Below are 22,308 nucleotides of genomic sequence, written 5' to 3'. Positions count from 1 at the left end.
ACTAGGAAGACCACCACATCGCTTTGTCTTCTTGTCCAGAAGTTCTCTCAAGTCTCCACCACCCAAATACAGGGATGTCCTCCACCTGTATGTGTAACAGCTCGCACACAACTTCATTTACTGCTGGTTCCTCTTAAGCTGTCAGTCTTGTTGCAATGACAGTTGCTGTAATTATTAGCCACAGTCCAAAGGGAGTGTTCCTGATTTGCATGGCACAGGGATGTTGTTGTTGTTTTCTCCTGCCTGCCGAATGCATTGCTGCTGCCAGGAGAATAGCTGCTACTTGAGTCAAGGTAATAAAGACAACTGGAAGGCTTGTGTTTGCCCGCCTCCGCTCTTTGATTGCAGCATTTTGTCCCATTAAGAAGAGCCTGTTCTGATAAGAGGAGGAGACAGCGTGGTCGGCTCCCTGTAACTTTATTTTTTTGGACTCTGTTTCTTTCACTCTTGCTCTGCCTCCTTATCACCATCTGTCTCCATCTCTGTCTTCATTTCTATGTATATTTCTCTCTCCTCTGACTCACTGACTGACTGGCTGAAGACGCACACAGGATTATCATGTAGACCTGCCACCATGCAGCAGCCTGCGTGTCTGTCTTTCTGTGTCTTTGTTTACTCTCCTTATTATAATGGAAAAGCACATTGTAACCACCGGCTTTGTCAGACCACAGTTAATTGCAAATAATTATCGTGATGGCATTTAATTTTAGTAATTGTCTTCTTCTGGACGGCTGGACGCTAATCCCTTCCTCCTCTGTTCTGGATACAAAGTGTGTTTATGCGTGTATGTGTGTGTGTGCTGACAGTGCCAGCTCCTATTTTTACAGCCTTGTTTCTTATTTGAATGAATAAAAAAGAGTTTGCATGACCCTAAGCTCTAATTTGAATCACTCCTGTGTGACTCTTCAAAGTAAAAGCGGGTTAAAAGTTTTCTTCCATACAGAGTCATGTGGCTCTACTACTGCCCGTAATACCATAAAGAGCTCCCCATGATGAGATGATTAGATTGAAATGATTAGATAATTGGATAGAAAATTTACTATTACGAGGGTGTGCAGAGTACAAGATTTCTTGCAGATTGCTGATGCTAATTAACCGCGAATGTTGACTTCCCAGATAATTTCTAAAGATTAGTGTCTCTGAAAAGGAAGCGACAACAACTATGACATGGGCTTTCCCTTTCAAATGTGGGTGGGATTGTCAAACCAGAGCAAACAATCCAGACTTATCCAGACTTTGCCCGGATTCAGTCCCAGTGAAACGGCATGGGTTCTCTACCCGTGATTGTACCCTGACCACTGAACATCTTCTCATCACAAAATCTACCTTTCATTAGCAATACTAGTGTAAATTGGTTATAATAACATTGTTAATAAATGGTAAATTGATAGATAATTAAACTAGTTAAAATTTAATTTCACTGCTAACACATGAAATGCTAATCTTATTATTATTATTAGACTTTATACTGATAGTTATTATTACTAACATGATATTTTATCTTATTTAATCAGTTTGTATGATATAAAATAATTACTTTATGCCACTTTACAATAAGACTACCCTTATAAATTATTTATAAATGATTTGTAATTATGTTACTAATTAGGTTGTAAACACTCTCTAAGTCATTTATGTTATAACACATTAGATTAAAGGCCAACAGTGGTCTGTTGCTTTACAAATAGTGAACCGACATTTATCTTTACTGAGCTTACTTTGTCACCTCCATCAGCAGCATTTATACCTGTCAGCTTCATCACATATGTGTTCATAATTTGCCAACATTTAACAACATTAACAACCATATCTTAAGAGTCAGAAAAGTTCATTTGGTCTGTCAAATCAGCAAGAGTCATACACTACGGCGCTAGCAGTTTTGTTTGCCTTTACATTTTCAGTGTGCTTTACAATAAGGCTCCCTTTTGCCACATATAATTGTTAGTAATTCATGAATTAATTAGTAGCAAGCAGTAAAGGGATCTTGCCAAATAGTGAGCCCACATCAATGTATGAAAACTGTTTTATAACTTATTAACTGATTATTATTATTTATTTTACGTTTATTTATTATTATTTGCTTCTACATATTTGTTAATGGTTACCAAATTACTTGCATATCTTTAAGAAGTCATCACATAGAGAGATGGACCAGATATTTGTAACACCTTGTTAATAAATAGTTTTTAAACCACCTACAAACTTTATTTAGGTTATGCTTTTGTTTTGTTGCATAAACCTACCCAAAGTAGTTTTTGTGCCTCTATTGTAAAATTCCCAGATGTTGTGTATTTATTATTGCTAACTTGACCGTGGAGCCCTGCACATGCAAAAAATGACACTGGAGGGTTATCTACAACAGCTTTTAATGAGTTGGGAGTGAGAACGTGGCAACTAATGGTTATAAAACTTTACAACTAAATAAATGGTTTGTAAAGCGGGTATAAATGTTATTTGACTGTTTGTTAATAAATAACTATTAACTAAAGTTTAATTAACTTGATGGTTATTACAAAGTGTTACAGAGTAATTTTGCTTGTTAATCTAACGCCTTTTCAAGCCTAATGACTCCTTTCAGCTGCTCCTCTTCCCGTTCTAACTCTATACAGAAAAATGTCAACCAGCTAAAATAATATCAGAATAATGAAAGTCTTGGTTTCCAAGTTAAGTCTCGTCCACCGGCGATCCTGCTTCAGATTATGCAGAAGCAGAATGAGATTTCCCTGCGTGGCTCAGACAGATGCAGGTCAGCTGTTCAAATCGTAATATATTTCAGACTTCACAGGCTGCGAGATGTTAGATCACCTTTCCCCTCCCTGCGCCTGTACCTGGTTGTGGCTTTTCGGTAACAAACTGTAACCTGCGTCCCGTTTCATTTCCCTGAGAGCTGATTGGATTTGAGATGGTCGCGCCTCTTTCACCGCGGCCCGTGTCTGACAGAGCAGCAATCTCTTTAACACCAAACCGATAGATATGATAATGTACACTGGCTTTATTGTCAAGTGACAGAAGGGCAGCACAACACACACACATGCCATATGTGTTCACTAGCATCTTTGCACAGAGTCCCTCTCTGTTCCTTCAGCGCCCTCCTTGTCTGGAGGCGACCTCAGTGCTCACTGAGCGCCTCAGGGCACCGTCTCTGTCTTTTAATCTTTAGATACTTTAATATCACATTTCTACTGTCGTTCTTTTTTCTTTGAGAGGCTGGTATCATGTGATGTAGGGTTTAAATTCATTGTTTGTTGCTCTTTTTATTTTAGGACATCTATTGTTACACTCTTGTTTCCTTTATGTGCTCAAATATTGAAAAAAAGAACATAGGGGCAGAAGCAGATCTACAGGGGCAACTACTACCCTGAAAAAATGCCCTGCCACCCCAGCGGCCACCCCAGTTTTGGACAGTTCTAGTTCAGAAAATACATATGAAAAGTTATGGCTGGATTTACGAGACAAAAATCCTTATTCTTTCGTATGAAGGGCTAAAAGTTCATCTGTATGAAAGGCCGCAGGCTAAAAACAAATGTTGTTATGTAAGTTACATTAAAATTTTTAATTGAAAATTTGTATTCTAAATCTAAAATAAAATGTCAAAATAATTAAAACATTACTCTGTAATCCGCTGAACTATAATTTTATTCATTTGCAGATGACTGTCAAGTAACCTGCATATAAACTAAAAAAAAAAAACACTCTATCACATAGTCTTCACATGATAAAGCTTGTCCACTTTTGGCGATCAGTGTGGATATCTGATATCTTGCGTAGCTCTGCGTTCTCTTGTGCTGATGAAGGCTGCACCAAAGGATGTTGCAGAGAGTGAAGTTTTGCTAGCGAGTCAGTTGCCTTCTCTTTCAGTCCTCGCCACAGTCCTGCTCAGTCCTGTAGAAAAACCTTTAAACAAGCTTAAAAGCACCGTGCTGTAGGTTGCTGTAAAACTCAGATCATGTCCTGCTGCTGATGCAGCTGCACAAAATGTATGTTTAGTAGTCATTACAGTAAGGATTTTATAGCAGTTTCAAAATAAGGAGAATAAAAGCATGAGCTTGTGAAATGCTATGGTGGGCCAAAACAAAGGGCCCGAACTGGGGCAAAAAACTTACTGATTTGTACTGGCCAACTTTTAGGCAAAGTGATGGGCTTATGATCAATGAAAAAAAGATATGTATTTGAAAAAACATTTGAAGATTGGAAAATCAAACTTTTTTTTTTTCTAATATAAATTTTAGGTATTTCGATTGTATGCTTTACTCATGTACCAGGTTTTTGAGTTAGAATATCTGCATATAGGGAGAAGCAAATATTGATATATATATATATATATATATATATATATATATATATATATATATATATATATATATGTGTGTATACAGTATATATTGTCAGCCCTTAAAGTCTCCATGCCAACCTCCTGCCACCCTATGAATATTTCTCTACATCCACCCTTGCATAAGTGAAAGTGTAGATCAGTGATCAGCAGGGCTCCATAATAACCGTATGTAGGAGATAATAACACCAAAGCATGAAAATCAAACATCTTGTTCAATGAAAAATGACAACATGTGACAGGGTGCTAGTGAGCGATTCTCTGACAGTTATGGGCGATCAGCTAATATTTTCTGCTCCATTTCGCAGTCTGTCATATCAAGTGTCACGGTTGCTCCTAACATCAGCACAAAGAATGCATGGAACAGTTTATTTGCACCTTTAAATGACAGCAAGAATTTCCTCTCATGACTTCAGCGGTTTCTTTTCTGTTTTTTTTTTTTTTTTTTTATACGCTGTCCATGAAATCAATATCTCGAAGAAGGAGAAGTTCTTAATGTGGACCGGCTTAGCAGGTACTTAATTTCAGTGCAGTAATTAAGGGTCCATTTGGAGTGGGACCTGGTGGCCCCTGCTGCCCTGGAGGAGTGGGATTGGTCTAATTAACTAATATGAGTACGGCTGGTTGGGCAGTAAGTAACATAATCACAGCTGATTGGTCAATAACGTGCAGGTCGCCAGGGCAGGCTGAGAGGAACATTTGGCGACCCATCCTCCCTGGATAAAAGCTCTGTGGAGCTGAGCTGCAGGCGTCAGGCTGGACTGGAGGACTGTGTGGTGGCCAAAGAGGCAGCTGCAGTGTGGAGGGTTCCTGTTTTCACATGGCTCCTTAACAGGGCTCAGATCACTTTGAGGAACATTGGGGATCAATTAATGGTGTTTTCAGGCCCAAAACAGACTATTAGTAATTAGGAAAATGATAAGGGAAACACGGAACTGATATACATTTGGAGTAAAAATGAAAATATCAGTGTCAAAATTTATGAATAACCATTTTATGCTGCTTTATCCTTCAGCTCTTCTACTTTTTGGAGGCAAATGTTTTATGTTCTACTCCACAAAGCCAAATTTATTTGGTTACTTTAGTTACTTTGAAGATTCAGATTATTAATACAAAATATAAATAAACTATTATGAACACATGTATTATCATAGATTAAGCTAACAAGCAGTATATAAAGTTGCCTAATTAATAGTAAGATGCTGCTGTAGGTGGGACATTGAGAGAGACCCCTGTCATTACTGAAAACTGTAAAGTGCAGATGAAAAAAACATCAGTTGTTCAGCATCTCAATTTGAATATATGATGGTCTTCTGAGTCCTGTGATAGTAAACTAAATATAGTTGGGGGTTTTTTATAGTTGTTGGCGCAAAACAAGTTATTTAAGTATGTAAACTTGAGCTTTGTAAAATTGAGATTGACATTTTTCACTTAACAATTACTCAAGAAAATAAGATTTATTTATAACAAAAATAATTGTGAGTTGTAGCTCTATTGTCAGGTATTGAAAGTCATCATCAAATACTTTTTCCTTATATCACCTGATATCATATCTTCCTTTCAATAGATCTTTTTAATCAGGTGTGTTATTTTAGTTCATAGGGCACATACAGCCTAATTTGATCTCAAGTCAGTCCCTCCAGGACTTCACTGGCTGTTTTTGGGATTGTTGCAGCCTAAAATGCCAGATTTCACAGCTGCTTTTCTTAAAAATTGTGATGCATGTTGCAGTATTTTTTGGCGCATTTTATTCAAAAACTGGAATTGATGACATCTCTCCAATTTTCATACTTTGTAAAGTCATCCAGTGGTTGGCTTAGGACATGGTTTGTTGTTTGACACCCATCTTCTATACTGTTTTATTCCTGCAAATGCTTTTTATGCTTATGTTAAGGCAACATTCAACATTGCTGTACAGTGTGTAATGATTTACTTAAGTTTTTCTTGCAGTGTGGTTCTTTCCTTCATCAGCACCCAAAAAGGTAGTCTTGTAAAGGGTGTGTACAAGCAATCCTTTTTAATACTGCTGTTTCAGAGGCTTTGTCTTGCTTTGCACAGAAAAATGTGCTTATACCATTCAAAAAAGGTATTAAAAGTATAATTTTAGTATTTTACTGAAACTGTATCATTTTATATGAGTATTTAAACATTTCAAATTGTTCAGCTTCTGAACTGTCTTAGTTTAACTGTCTGTCTAGATTTGTTGTAGCTCCATCAATCCACTTTAACCACTTTCACTCAGAACATTGTTCAGAAACAAACAAGCACATCATCAACAGAAACACACAAACCAGGAACATAATATGTCTGTGGATCTCACAGTTGAAGTGTCTAACTGCTGTCTGTCGCTCTCTTGTCCTGTGTGCAGTGTATTCTGGGATCTGTACTGCGCTGCCCCGGACCGGAGGGAGACATGTGAACATTCCAGCGAGGCCAAGGCTTTCCATGACTATGTGAGTGAACTTAACCAACCCTCCCGTTGTGTACGAGGGGCACAAATGAACACACACACATGCTTGTGAGCACATACGAGCACACGTATCAGAAAGAAGTGACTATTCTGTCTGTGATAATGCTGCTGGTTCTTGTTTTGACACGTCTGGTCTGCCTGCTGCAGCCTCTGGTCTGTTCTGGATGGGACGGAGCCAGACGTCTGAAATAGCACGCGTTTAAAAATGCAGCACCTATGAACACCGCTTGTATATTTTATGGGAAAGCCCTTAGACTTCCATCTTTGAATTTTTAAAGTCTAATGGTGAGTCTTCATGGCATTCAGCCACATTTCACATGATCAGCCTTGATTAGATATCAGTTTTTTAACATCTGCCTCAGCGGCGTGTGTAACGGCGTGGCTCATCTGCTGGCCGCACTTCCTCAAACGCCGACCTCTGACCCCTCAGGTCTCAGTGAAACTGTCGGGCTGGGGTGAAAGGTTGTAGCTCTGCCTGGCTATTTATTGGTCCACTCAAGGCTTCAGTAAAGGTCAAAGCGCATAAAGCAGCTGGCTGATCACATCAGCACATTAACGCACAACAATACACAGGACACATAGGACACATTTAGAGCTGGACAGGCTTTGGTAGCTGTGGCTGCAGGCGATGGACGAGTGATGAAAGGTCAGGGTCCGTGGCCCCCTTGACCCTCTCATCTTCTGAAGAGTCGGAGCAGTCGATCAGTAACCTATTGAACACACACACACACGCACGCGCACACACATTGTTTTTGAAAAGCTGGTTGATGTGTGAGCAGATTGGCGAGCATTGAAAGTCTTTGTTGGTGCAGTTGTCATTATCACAAATGACCATTTTGAGGTCACTCAGCAGTGCTGTGCATGAACGCGCTAAAGAGTGTTTTTCATTGAACATGCTCATGTTTTTGTGTGTATGAACGTGAATGCGAGTATTACTGACAGAGTTAACTTCGTCAGCTGATAAAAAGTGTGATGCAGACTCACAGCAGACGGAGAGAGAGTGAGCGCTTGTGTGAAATGAATATGGACAGAAATGTTGTTAAGATGTAGCCTCAAAACGTTCTTTGATCATGCAGCATGGGTTGTATGACCCGAGCTATACTGTAGACTGGAGTCTCTGTTAACAGATAGATCCACGTTATATTTGCTCACCAGTGTTGCCAGATGGAAAATACACCAATATTAAAATTATCATATTTTAACAAAAAATATTGTACATAGTGAAATAACCTTCAAACTTGCAAAATATGCCATGTGCACCATATTACGCAGAGGCTCCATCGTCTAAACAAGACTGCATCTGTATATCACTTCACACAGAGTCAGTCGCAGCCCATAATACAATCACTGTGTCTGTTCTTACCCTTCAAAACAAAAGCCCCAGATTTCACAGAATGTGTCACTGCTTTACCAGCTGCTCGATCAGTGCGGTGCTGATGTGATGGCATGAACGTCGCTGATGTGACTGGTTGCTCTCTAATCGCAAAGAAGGTCTCGTGGGTTTATTGAAATAGCAAAATTGCACATCTGGCCTTTTTTTGTGGCATTGTTGATCATACGTTGTACAGCTGTTAAAATTATTGTACATCTGACACTCACTCCTCACTCTTGTCTCCATCCTCATCTCCTTACCGTTCTCATACATAATGGTGAGTTCAGTTTAGTGTAAAACATTCTCAAATTGTCGTAAATTGTTGTTGATAACTATAGATATAGTTGGCTGGTCAAATTAACACAAAAAAATATTGCAAACTATTTAGTGTGACATCATCATACATCATCAAACTCCAGCATCCCTGGCATGAGGAGATTCTTTTTGAAATAAGAAAGAAATGGTAAAAACAGAAAAAAATGAATGGGGACTAGTTCTTTTCCTCAGCTGTGAACTGAGTTCAAAACTGAAAAAAATGTTAATTCTGAACTTGAACTTGTTCATTTTAATCTGTGTGAACTGAACTTTGAACTAGCTCTTGTGAAGTGTGCACAGCCCTGACTCACAGACCCTCACTTTCTGTCAGTCGGGGTTTAAAAACGGATTTCTACACTTTACCTTGAATGTCTTCCTTTTAGACTTGTCCACGCTTTATTAAATATTTGCACTGTGTTGCCTGAGACATATTTGACTGAGGATTAGGATGTTGACTGGACAGACTGCTTCAACTACTAGATTATCGTCCCACCTGGGCAGAAGTGAAACCTGAAATGGATTAGAGGTGCTATTCTTACCATAGGCTTTTCATTCCGGCTGTTTTAGCCCATCGCCAGTCACCCATTCAGCTGAACTCTCTTATGAGGTTTGACAGCAAAAGTGTGAGCACTTGTCAGCCGAACAGATTACATTTGTTGTGCATGTACTACGTGTGTGTGTGTGTGTGTGTGTGTGGGCACAAGTTGATGTGTGTCTCTGCCGCACCCGTCTGTCTGTGTGTGTGTGTGTGTGCACGTGTTGGACCACCATAAGATTAATTACATGGTTAATTAAACCTAGTAGTTAATTAAATCTGACAACTGTGTCTAATTAATCTAAATGCAATATAATTTCCTACACCTTTCTCCAGAGGTAGGCCAGCTGGATACCTGCATGTCAGCTCTTTAACGGCTCCGCTTTGACAGGCCTGGTCAATATATGGCTCAACTGCAAGCTTCAAATTCAGCTGCTGGAAAAAAAAAAAAGGCACACTTTAAAAAGTCCATGTGTTTCTGTCTCCGGCCATATAAATCAGTCAGCTGACAGTCAGGATCACTAATGCTGCTATATATTTGATCTTACAGGGAATAAACCAAATGCTGGCTTAAACTGGAGAACTAGCACATTGTGAGGTCTTTTATTTTACTTTTCTGGATCTGTAAGTTTTAATAACAAAACCACAGTTTCTTCTGTAGTGACACAGTTTGGTTTATGTTGTTTCCAGTTCATATGGCTGATCCAGGCTGATAAAAAGTACAGTTTTTGGTTGAGAAATGTCAGTTTTCACACCTAGCTGACAAGTTACCAGGGAAGGTTTGATGTCTATATTCTTCATGAGTTCGTTTTCACTTTTTATAATCTACATGTATCAGAAATTTTGTTGTTGTTTTAATTTGGTTGGTCTGCTCTATTGCATGTCTGTGTGTCTCTTGCTCGTCCACAGTTGTTTTTCATCATTTTACCCCGTTAAAATGTTTTTTTGGTGAAGTTTTTCCATACTTGAGTCGAGGGCCAGAGGGTGGGACAGAGGGTGTTGTGCACTGTACAGATTGTAAAACACTCTGAGGAAAATAATAATTTATTTTGGGCTATATAAATAAATTTGACTTCACATAGAAATAAACTACTTGTTTCATTTAAAAAAAAAAGTGAATGTCCAGGCAGTCTTAACATCTGAAGTTGACTGAATTTGAAAAGACAAGTTGAGGTAATTTTGTTATGATTCAAAACAAATACTTTTCTAGTCGAATAAACTTTAAAACTTCAGTTGTACTTAAGAAAATATGTTCAATAAGCTTAAGATATTAAGTTGAACCGGCAACTGTTTAATCACTTTGACAAACTGCTTCTAACTTCAAGTTAGAAGAACTTAGAATTTTATGAATACATATTTTAATTCCATTAAATTCCTGTATAGGATTTGGCATCTTTAACAGACAAGCACATAACTTTGCCATAGTGATTCATAGGATTCAGATGTTGTTGTTTGACCTTGGACCTGGCTCAAGTTCAGGAGGTCACAGTCTATGAGCTGTCTCACTGACTGAGAGGGCTGATTAGTTGGTGACACATTCTTCAAAAAAAACAAAAACAAAACATTACCGATTTAAGAATACGTTTTTAGCCTTAAACTCCTTAAGATAAAGTTTTATTTGGCATTAAAGGAGGGAAATCATCTTATTCCATCTTCTTTCAACTCCTCATAGATGCTTCATGATGTTTTAACTGAGAGAAATATTTAAATCAAAGGCTCTGTGATTTTCAATATTTCAACAAATGGAAATGTTCTAGATGTCTTGTGCATCATTTTATACACATTTCCCCAAATTTCCGACTTATATATTTGCTGGGATCTTCATGAGCATTCAAAATAAAGTTATGCGTCTCTGAACAGTGTTTGGCTGCACAGCATGAGTCAGTAATGACTGACCCTGCAGGGGGCCGCTGCTTTTTAGTGATGCTATTTTATAATAAAGCAGTACTATAAATTTGTTTGGTCTATTTCTGATTGTAAATGCAGAAACTTTAACCCAAAGTGACAGCCAACAGTGAAGCATGACAACAAAGTATGTGTGCATGCACGGAGGGTGTGGCAGAGGCAAGAGTAGGTGTGTGTGTGAGCACAAGTGCTTTTGCAACTGTTACCGTGTTCGTGTGTGTGTGTGTGTCTTTGTGTGACAGAGGGAGGGAGAGAGAGTGTCAGGGTCGAAGCGTGTGAATCCCCAGGGTGATGAGGGGTCTGTCTGTCTCTGATTAACTCTGGCTCCTCGGTCCCCGCAGACCGACGGCCTGATCAAGTCTCTATCACGGCCCCTTGCTGATAACGGCTCCCTCATTCCCCCAAGTCCCCCCGGATCACAGAGTGAAAAACAACACGGCTCCCAGGAGTCACACACACTCCGCTCTGTGCGTGTGTGTGTGTGTGTGTGTCGGGAATAGTAAAAGAGGAATGTGCGCGAGATAAATTGGTTTGTTTTTATTTATTTATTTATTTTTTGTCATTTGTCATTTATATATTTATTCACAGTGAAAATACACATTGATCAATATGCCAGTGTTAGTTAAGTGCTGTCCCTCGGCCAGATGTTAAATTGGCCATTAAAACAATAAATTAAACACAACATATAAGGTTAGAGGAGGAGAAGACACAAGAGTATAAAAAGCAGAATCATGCAAAGAACACATAACAAGTAGACAATGGCAGGGATTGTTCACCCCAAAAACAAAAATACACGTTCTTCCTTTTACCTGTGGTGCTATTTATCCATCAAGATAGTTTTGCTCCCAGCAAGGTCTGTGGATTATCTTGAATAACCGGGTCATGATTTCTGGAAAGAGACAGTGGTGTTGAGTTTTTCAGATGCATTTCTTGGCACTTTGCGCACCAAAAGCTGAGTGCCATTTAGTCACATTATATCAGAGAGAAGGCAGACATCTCCAAAACTCTGCAACACACATCACACCAAAACAATCTAGATGAGTAAATTGCGCTACAGGTAAGAGGAAGCATGTATTTGTGATTTCAGGGTGAACTGTCCCGTAAATACAAAGCAGTTTTAAGCAGACAGACAACATTAAAGGAGTACAGCATCATCATGCAAAGAACATGTAACAAACAAACAACATGGAAATAAGTAACTAAGCAGTTTAAACAGGACAACATAAAATCACACTGCAGAAAACATAGCAAAAAACAGTCAGCACAAGCAATTAAGACATATAGAATTACATTATATCACATTATAATGGACAGTCTCCTCTGGTAGCTTAGCTGTCAGTTTGTTGTGCATAACACTGAGAGAATATCAGCGCCGGGCTATAAAACTGATATTTAGAAATACAGTTTTCTTATTTGTTTCCTGGAACTAATGTGGTTGCTAGGCAACGTTGAGCCAGAGTAGAGTCTTAGTTACAGATTTGGTTTGGCTCGACTCAGTTTGGCTCAATTTGGCCCCGTTTGAAGGCACCTCTCACTCAGCCCTGTCCTACTGGCCCCCATTGTGAGCGATGATGTAGACTTTGTGGACTCTCCAGTTTGGGGAAGATAATGGAATATAATGTGCTAATCCTCAGATCTGGGGACTGGTTGACAGCTAATCCAGGGGAATGTGGTGGGATTGGAGCCCTGGCCGCACTCCCAGAACTGGAGGCCTCTGACTAGCTGGATCGCTAGGTTGGCTTCACCCCTGAATGGTGAATCTGCAATCACAGCCACTCGAAACTCGCGCATACACACAGACACTCGCACATGCCGGCACGCTCGTGTGTGCAGATCGCACACCCACACTCGTATGCAAATCGACGCTCAGAGTAAGCGAGATGATACTGTATCATAAAGAGCTGGAACAGAAGTGAAGTCTTGTACCTCAGTAAAGTAATTTAAGTGGTCTCTCTTGTCGTCTTAATTGTCGGAGTTGTGTTGCTGTCCTTCCTCTTCACGTTGCCTTTTAATCATGTTTATTTCCTAAAAGAGATCTGCACATCTTATAGTCCTCTTTTCTGCTGGAATTTGGATGTTCCTCAAACGAGCACTTTGTTGAGGAAACGTGTTTGATTATAAGAACATGGCACATCTTTAGTAACTCAATATGAATGATTAAAGGACGGGAGCTTTGTGATGAAGAAAGCATACATATTGACGAGCGAGCAGGCACACACGCACACACACACATTCTTGCTCACATTAAAGCAGGGAGAAGAATGAGTGTCTGTTTTTTCTCTGACACACACACATGCGCGCACTCGCAATCACAGACAAACAGTCTTTCAGGAAGTGATACACTCGGCCTTGTTGTCGCAGACGTTTTGCTTCGCCCCAGCCAGAGGTCACAACCCCGAACATCTGCGATTCATGCCAATCCGGGTTCACTGCCTGCGGAGTGTCACAGATTTAGTGCCACAAGTGCGTCATTCACATCGCAGCGCTTCACTGACTCCGCTCAGCTCTCAGGCTTATTGATGGGAACTGTCATGATGACGGTTGAGATAGATCACGTCAGGAAAAGTTGATCTAGCTTTGACATGATTGGTCAAAGATTCATGTGTAAAAGTAAAATTACGCAGGTTTTATTAGTTGCTCTTTGTAAACACACCAGAAAGATAGTTGAGTCTCATTAGCGGGACGTCAAGTACCGAATACAGGCAGAGGGCAGGGTCCCTACAGCCACCACACACTGTTAGTGGGTCATAAATGACGAGTCAGTACATCATTTTTTTAGGGAAAATCCTGCAAAGTATACCTTACATCAAACACTCACTGCTTCCAGTTTTTGATGATTTTCAGTTTTTCTCTGTTTTATATCATTTGAAATTGAATATGTCTGGATTTTGGACTATTTTTTGGACAAAATTAGGAATTTGAATATGTGATGTTGGCAACATTGTGATGTGCATTTCTTATTTTTTTCTGACATTTATAGACAAAATTATTAATCAGTCTGAGTGTCTGTTTGGTCCAGGGTGACAGTTATAAAGCTAATCACACTCAGCCTCACTAGTTTAGCCAAAAGAGTGACAAAGTTTCTATAAACATGGAGGATGTGGTGGATGAAGACTGTCTCCAGGGAAACTGGGGTTTGATTTGTCATTTTTGGACATAATTCTGAAATATGTATTAACATAATAGAAATAATGATAAATGGCTAAATGACATGGGTTCTGGTCCATGCCTTGAAGAAATTCGGTATACTCTGTCTGATGCCCCAAGTTTCTTTATATATGGGGAGCCTTCATTGAACATATTTGCAGGCGGAGGTGTCAACCTGGAAACTAATTATATTGGACTGTATTTTACTTACTGTAATATATTGTATATTATTATATTGTGTGCTCTGATCTGCCGGGTTTTTAGTTTTTTGGGTGTTCTTAAACCTCACTGGGTCTTACTAGCACAGACTCTTGTTTCTGACTCATTCCACCTGTTTTTTTTTTTTTTTCATTTTTTTCTCTCTGTGAAAAATATATTTTAATAAATAACTATTTTGGCAAAACTTAAATAACTTAACTTAAATAAAAAACATTTCCATTTCCATGTAGGCCAGCCTGTCTGTAGCTTTGTAGTAGTTGTGTATCAGCAGTTGTTTGCTTTGCATTAAAAGTGCACATTATAAAGAAAAAGTAGGGGAAACACTGTAATGATGATTGAAAAGATGATGAAAATAAGAGTTAGATGCAGATCTGAAACGGTCCCAGCATGCATTGTGCAGACAGTACTGTAGATTGATGGAGGTGCAGTGTTGGCTGTTGCCTGGGGATTCTTTGAGAGGGTTAAACATTTGTTCGGCTGGACCACAGTAACAGGTGGCACAAGGGGAGGAGCTGCGCTCTGTAAACAACCGTTGATGGCCAAGCCTTTGTCCAGACTCTGTGTGTGATTTTGTGTGTTTTCCGTCTCCCTGTGTTGCCATACCAGGTGCTCAACTTGCCTCATTTTAACGCCACACGTCTGCCTGCTGAAACCCTTCCTTCCCTTTCATACACTTGTCTTTGTCTCTGTCCTTTTCTTGCTGAAGACAGAATTTACTCATCCTGCACCGTTTTTTTTTTTTTTTTTCAATTCCTCTCAGGTCTTTTTCACCACCACCAGCACCCCCCTCCCATCCTTTCCTCACCATCCTCCCCCCCCTCCTGCTCTTTCTTTCCTCTCCTCTCTGTTCCACGCTCTCTTTCTTATTCCTCCCCCTCTCTCCTTTTGCCTCCCTCCTCCCGCCGCCCGCCCTCCCCCTCTCTCAGAGGAGATTGATTGGGTAATCTGGCTGGGTGCCAGTAGTGCCCGCTTTCTCGCTCGGGGGAAGGAGAGAAGCGGGGGCGACATGACGACATGCAGGAATAATAATAACATCCATAATATAGGCAGAGTAGGTATGGATGGAGGGATGGAGGAGACAGAGCGGAGGAATGGGAGTCTGCGTTGGCACAGCGATGTCTTCTTTACACAGAATCTCCTGGCCGTTTTTGGGTTTAAATATAGCATACACACACAAACGGCATGCCACAACATTGTGTCTCCATTTCTGTCTGTCTCTATCTGTCTTCTATCTTTCTGTCCCCCCCTCGCTCTCAGCTCACCTCCTCCGTTTGTCGTCTTTTAATATCAAACAGTGCGTGGAGTGCAGGCTGCAGGCAGACGGGCGTTGAGCGAGAGGACGCTGTCTTTGTGTGCCGTTGTTTACCTTTGTTACCGTCTAAATGAAAAAGGCCAGTTGGCTCCTCTGTCTGTGTATACCTTTCCCTATCTGAGGGAAGCAACAAAGCCTGAAAGTGCTGCCCTCAAGCTGTGTGTGTGTTCGGCTGGAGGTCTGGAAGTGACAGAAGCAGAAGATCAAATATTGTTTATGATTCCCTTCCTCGCAGGTTCATTCTGGGCAAGCTTAAAAAAATGTGCCGGGGTTTAGCATTTGATCTCAACGCTGCGAGCACAGGGCTCCCGGATCTGTGTTTGACAAGAGACAGACATGAAGACAGACATATGGAGGCGACAAACCAGGGACAGAGACAGAAAGACAAGCGAAAGAGGAGAGAAGAAGAGGAGGAGAGACAGGCAGGCAGGGAGGGAGGATGTATCAGCGTGCAGGAAGAAAGAGGTGTCTGGAGACGCTGGGGACTCTTTTTGAAGTCTGCATTTTTCATAGTTTATCTGAGTTTTTAGTGCTAGCTTCGCTTCTTGCTAGCCATGAATCCACCTGAGCAAAGTTACTGTAGGAGCCAAACACTGCGGCGTTTACTTTCCCTCCTTCCAGTGCTGATTTCCAACCTGGAGCAACCTGGAACATCTGTGATTCATGCCAACCCAGGTTCAACGCCTGTGGAGTGTCACAGATTTAGTGGAACAAGTACAGAAAAAAGACTGGTAAAAGTACAAGTACTAATTCAACTTCTATACTCAAGTAAAAGTAAAAAAGTACAGCTTCTGAAATATACTAAAAGTATTCAACTAAAAAGTAGCCCTCTGAAGAACATTTCTTCCAGCTGTTTCTGTGCAAAGCTGACTGAACCTCACCTTTTCTCTGTAGTCGAGTCTCCCTCTCATCTCTTTAACAATCTCTTAACAGATACACCAAGGCATTGTCTTTTTTATGTTACTGTCCCATCCATTTTGGTTGAAATCAGTGGGAAGGCAGTGCCTAATGATGAAAAATAGAAATAATGCATTCAAGGTAAAGTAATGAGTCTGTTTTGAAAAGATAAGGAGTAGAAAATAAAGATATTTGTGTTAAAAATGTAGGGTGCAAACGTAAAAAGTTATTTCTACTTACTAACTACCCATGATGATGGTGGAGATTGTGTTAGGAAAGTGTGAATACATTTGAGAATCTGGTCTCGTTCTGAAATTAGTCAAACATTCATGCTTGAGTTGTAACTAGGGAAAAATCCCAACCATTCACTCATTACAGCTTCTTTGCAGTTTTTCTCTTTTATATGACTTTTAACTGAATATATCTGGATTCTTGACCATTTTATGGACAAAACTATGACTTGGACATGAACTTGAAATTGTAATGTGCATTTCTTACTATTTCCTGGCGTTTATAGACAATGTGATTAATCAGTCAGAGTGTATTTGTACCTGAATGAGAACAGGCACACAGCAGTAATTCCAATATTTTCACACCATGCCAAGGTTGGAAATTAGCTGCCACCACGGGTAAATTTCATCACTCCAACAGTTCAGTCTAATGTGATACTAGATCAATTTTAGACTTAGCTGACTTATTGCTTTAATTTTTTTTAGGTGGCATCCACATAAGGCTTATTTTGTCTGACCAAAGGGCAAATGGAAAAGTAGTTAAAGTGTTTCTCTATGTCTCTGTCTATTTTTATGATCACAAGTCTGCACTCCATCTTTTTTTTTTTTTTTTTTTTTTTTTGAAAATTGTCTTTGGTGTTTCTGACTTCCTGTATTGAGCAGGAAGTCAGACACAGACGCTGCATTGTCATTGTCGCATTGTCTAGAATGGCCCTGATCAGCTCCGGTGGACGTGACACGCAGCTGCGTCTAGTGAAATCAGGCTGTAAGACCAACAAAAAGAGCAAATCCAGTTTGCAGACAGCAGATAGACGGAGGTGCTCTGTTGTTGCTAGTCCACCACAGCAAAGTTATTGTAGAAGCCAAACACTGCAGCGTTCACTTTCCCTCCTTCCAGTGCAGATTTCCAACTCCGGCCGCATTTAATTTTCCTAACCCAGTTACACATGAATGCCCTCTTAGTTGCGACATCATCATCCATAAAATTTAAACGAATGCTTTAAATGAATACTACATTCTGGGAAACTCCTCGGGGCATTTGTTTATCTCTCCCAGTGAAACTACTACGGTGAACGTTGCCAATTCTGCTTCAGTGTAGCCATTTTCAGGAAATAAATTATGGTTCAATAATTAAAAAAAGCAACATTCATCACTTGTTTTGCCTCGACTGTAACCAGTTTACTGTGGAGAATTGAAGAGAGCAATTTGTCAGGGGGTTGGAAGTTCGAGGGCGACCTTCCATGCCGGAGGTGTTTGTGTCTGTCTGTGGTGTTTTCTTCTGCCAAGCGTGCATCTCCTGACTGTGCTCAGACATTTACACACACACACACACACGTTTTCATCATCTTTGAAGTTCCCTGACACTGGTGACTCCCAAACCACATCCACTTACAGTATCCATTTATCCATTGTGTAAAAAAGACCCTGTCCTGCGTAAAATGGCATAAATTACTGCAATTATGATGCTTCTGCTCTGTTTGCTTCTGCTTAGTTTGAACTTTCCTTTGACGACCTGCTCTGACTTTGTGTTTTCATGACTTTGTGTCCCAAGTTTGTGAGATGAGGGCAGACAAACCTGGTAGGATATTTAAACAGTGTAAGTGTTTTCTTGTGCATTTTACTGTTTTAAAGGAGAAATATTTAAGACCCTGGCGTTCAGAAATGGGTACTGCAGTCCAAATAACGAGTTGGAGCTATACAGAGAATATTAAATAGGTCAAATCCATATTTAATATGATTGAGGCAAGTTGTTTCCCTCCGCCACCTCTTCTCCAGACTCAGAGCTCAGGCAGGATGCCAGCAAGCTGCAGGGAGCGCAAGATATAACTTTATACTTTGACACTGACAAGTGACGACCAGTCCCATACTGTAAGTTGATCAGCTGTTTATAACTGTCACTTGTCTGTCTATGTAAAGTTAAGCCCGTTATCCTTAAAACAAAAGCCTGCTGCTCCAAAAAAAAATCACAATCTGGAGTTGGAGTTCAGTGTCTGCCTGTCTTACTGTCTGCCAGACTTAATTAACATTTTGCTCAATGCTACTCATTTTAAAAGATTATTAATGATTTCTTACAGCTCAAAAATAGATTCTTACTCGTTCAAACGTTCAGCATTAATTTTAACTGTAATTAAAGTGAAATGGACAAACAAAGCCTACATTGCACACCATAATGGGAATTTCAAAGGAGAACATGGTGGCTGAAGTGTTGTAGTCAGAGAGGCCAGCATTTCAACTCAGCATGTTTTCTTAATCTCTGGTGACATATCATGGTCATTTTATAATTTAGCAGAGTAAATACATTGCATATTTCTTCTTTAATCTGAATAAAGGTTTTTCTTCAAAGCGAAGCGATGCTGCTCATCTTTTCAGTCGACTTTTCCAGCTGTGTAGCTCCCTGTTCTCTCCTCCCAAGCAAAGCTTGGAGCAGCACTCCATTACTGCCGTTCCTCATTAGGTCTAAAACACTGACGATGGTTACGAGGATTGTCAGGCGGGTCCCAGGGAGTGAAACCTATCTTTAAACACACACTCCTGTTGGTTAACTCAGAGAGTTGAGAAGCCAAGTCCTCTAAATTAAATCAGCTCACACCGGAGCTGCTGTAGTGGACATAATATGAGAAAAGTTGGATTTTTTAAGTCAGACTTGATTGCTTAATGTCGTACAGGTCCAGGAGCGCACGTTAACTGTCCGCTGAGGAGGTTAGTGTTTGGCAAACTGTGCAGGTGGAGGACATGAAGTTCTGTGAAAGTGTGTGAGGACACTTTCAGGCCTGTAGGATGATGAATTAAACAGGATTCGTGACATTTGAGATGCAGGGTTTCCCTCAGGAGTCTTTGGCGTTGTTCAGACTGCAGGCAAATCAGACTTTTTTTTCTCACATCAGATCTTTAAGACAGACTGTCCATGCTGTTATTTCCAAGTGATCAGATTGGATTTATATGTCCAGATAGGACCAACCCATCTGCATGGATCGCTGTGGTAACAAAGTAAGCAAGCGTGGGGAATTAAGATCGTGCTGTAAAATCGTGGTGCAGAACTCCTCTGTAGCACCAGAGAAAACAATGGAGCAGGCTGGTATGCACTGCCACTCTGATGCACCTCCGTCACTCTGGATTTGACGTAATTGTGGTGTATCGCATCGCAAGTGATGTAAAAGACACTGAAATCTGATCTGATCAGTCTGAGCGGCCAGATTGAGATACATCTGTAGGAATGTCAAACCACCTCCAAACGTGGCTTGGATCTAATTTGCAAAAATTGCATTTCATCCATCCACAATCTGGATATGCTGGCAGTCTGAATGAGGCCTTTCACAGAGAAAAACACTGCACATATCTATTTAATTATTTTACACTACATGCAATATGTTCTTTGCACTCCACGGATGTAAAATGTAACTTGCTTAAAAAAAGGCCTTGACAAATTATAGCAGTCTTTCACCAAGTGACAGGAGCTTTTCTGTGTAACATCTGTTGATGGTATCAAGACTAATTAAACTAAATATGTAGATATGTGAAGAGATGCTGAATTCTTGCACCTGTATTGGAAAATGTTTTTCTGTATGTAAAATTATTAACCAAAAACCTCAAGGCGTTGTGGTCAGTTATTCAGCCCTGAGTAGTGCCTGCAGGTTTTCCTTTAAAGCTGCACACCAGAGTCCTGCACGGGTCCAGTTTTGCACCGACACCGCACCCACAAAAGCTGAGTACCAGAACCAACCCATGACCTGCTGTTACCTCCAAGTCAAATAATTACAAAATATTGTACTGCCTTTTTCATTTCTGATTTCTCCAGGGGCAAAACATATTATAATATTGTATGTGTTATGTTGTTGTTCTCACTCACTGCTCAGAAATTTATATGAATATATTTTTTACCCGTTAGAACTTTTTTGCAGTTTACCAACCCAGTGCAGACTTTTGCTGCATACAGCCCCAGCTGCCCTCACCAATAAGGAAGGGCAGCCTGTAGGTCACCTGAAAGGTGAAACTCGGGGCAAAGGCAATACTCTCTCATTGTTTTAAGTGCACTGAAAGCAACATTTTCTTCAACTCAGATCTTCTCTCGTGGCAGGACAGTCAGAGAACAATGTTCAGAGAGACTTTAGAAAGAAAATCAGCGGTTAAAGTGACGGGGACCCCGGTGGAAATTACACTAGTGAGTTGTGTAGCGGGATGGTTTGTGGTCGAGTCTTTGTAGATTTTCAGAGCTTCCTCACACAATAGTGAGGAGTTTTGTGTCTGGTACTTTCAGTGGTTGTATAAATTTGAGGTGCTGCCACCACCACAACACATAGATGTGCAGTTGGTGCTTTTGACTGTTGCTGTTGAAACCCAGAAACGCTCACCACAACTGAAACTGAGCAATTTATTGATAGTAAGAAAACATATTGTTTGTTTCCTCATCACAAACAGGGATTTGATTACTTCTTTTCTCAGTCATCAAACATCCCCATCATAGATGTCAATACATGAAGCAAACATTAAATGAGTTTGCAGTCTCTTCTGTCACTTCATGTGGTCTGCATGATCTGTCTACATGTGACATGCTTGTGTTTTCATGTGATAGTGCCACAATTACACAAGAGTAATTCAGATGACTTATTTTCAGAACCCTTCTTAATTGTGACCATTATCTTGATGAGTTGTGTCGACATTGTGTTAGTAACAATGTTAGTAATTACATCAACTTAATATTGTGCGTAATTTAAACTGAAATTTCTTATTAATCAATTTAAAACAAAACTTTGGAAGGAACCTGACACACGTTTACTGAAACATTACATTACTACTGAACTACTACTGAAATACACCTTTTATATTGCAGTTCATAATAATTTTATTATTGAGTTAACTGATTTATTAAAAGATACCACATGGGCAAAACACGATAAAGCTAAAACCTACAGAAAAAAAATCTAATTGGAGCAACTCTTTAAACATTTAAATAAAAGGTAAAGTATATTACATTTTAAAAAAAAGTCTTCCTAATAAAGTGGAAAAAATACCTTTGATTGTAGAGGAAAAGCTTATTCTCCTAACTCATTAGAAGTTTTAATTATTCAAAAAGATTGATGCACACTGTTGCACTATTTAGTTTTTTGGTGAGCAACATTTGTTTTTAGAGTGTACCACCACAAGCTCAGTGGCCATTTGTTTCTGTAACCAGTTAAAAATCAAGTGCAGCAGATTTATATTGCTTTGAGAAACTGACAAATAAGTTAAATTAATAAGCAACTTAACTTCCTCTGCTTCACAGTTGGGAGTTTTAGTTTCATCCTTTAACAACTCTTTTTTTTTCTTAAAGCCACTCGCTCCTTTTCTTTTCTTCCTCACATCTTTGTCCACTCTTACAGTCCTTCTCCATCTCACACACACTCTCTCACACACACTCTGTCCTGCCCTCTCTCCTTTGCCTCTGCCTCTCTTTGTGGCTTGTAGCTGGCAAACGTTACAGCCTGGCACAGTGTGTCCCTGGCACAGCGTGTGTGTGTCTCTCCGTGTGTGTGTGTGCGTCTGCTGTCTGCTGCACAGCTCTGCCAGTCCACCAGTCTCAAGTACCAGCTGGGCACCCG

The 22,308-nt window shown here is 40.0% G+C and overlaps 1 protein-coding gene across 2 annotated transcripts in view; it reads left to right on the top strand.

Annotated features, from left to right (window-relative positions):
- The window catches only part of ssbp4 (single stranded DNA binding protein 4), a 120,486-nt gene that overhangs the window by 28,236 nt on the left and 69,942 nt on the right, over window positions 1–22,308 (top strand). For both annotated transcript variants that reach the window (XM_084722962.1, XM_084722964.1), the window contains exon 4: window positions 6,699–6,783. In XM_084722962.1, the coding sequence (XP_084579088.1) occupies window positions 6,699–6,783 (85 nt within the window). The remainder of the gene's footprint in view (window positions 1–6,698; window positions 6,784–22,308) is intronic.

The sequence above is a fragment of the Lutjanus erythropterus genome, chromosome 7 (assembly GCF_056507025.1).
Source record: "Lutjanus erythropterus isolate fLutEry1 chromosome 7, fLutEry1.hap2, whole genome shotgun sequence".
Taxonomy (NCBI): domain Eukaryota; kingdom Metazoa; phylum Chordata; class Actinopteri; order Lutjaniformes; family Lutjanidae; genus Lutjanus; species Lutjanus erythropterus.
Note: the sequence above shows the minus strand (reverse complement) of the source record. Positions and strands in the feature narration are given on the sequence as shown.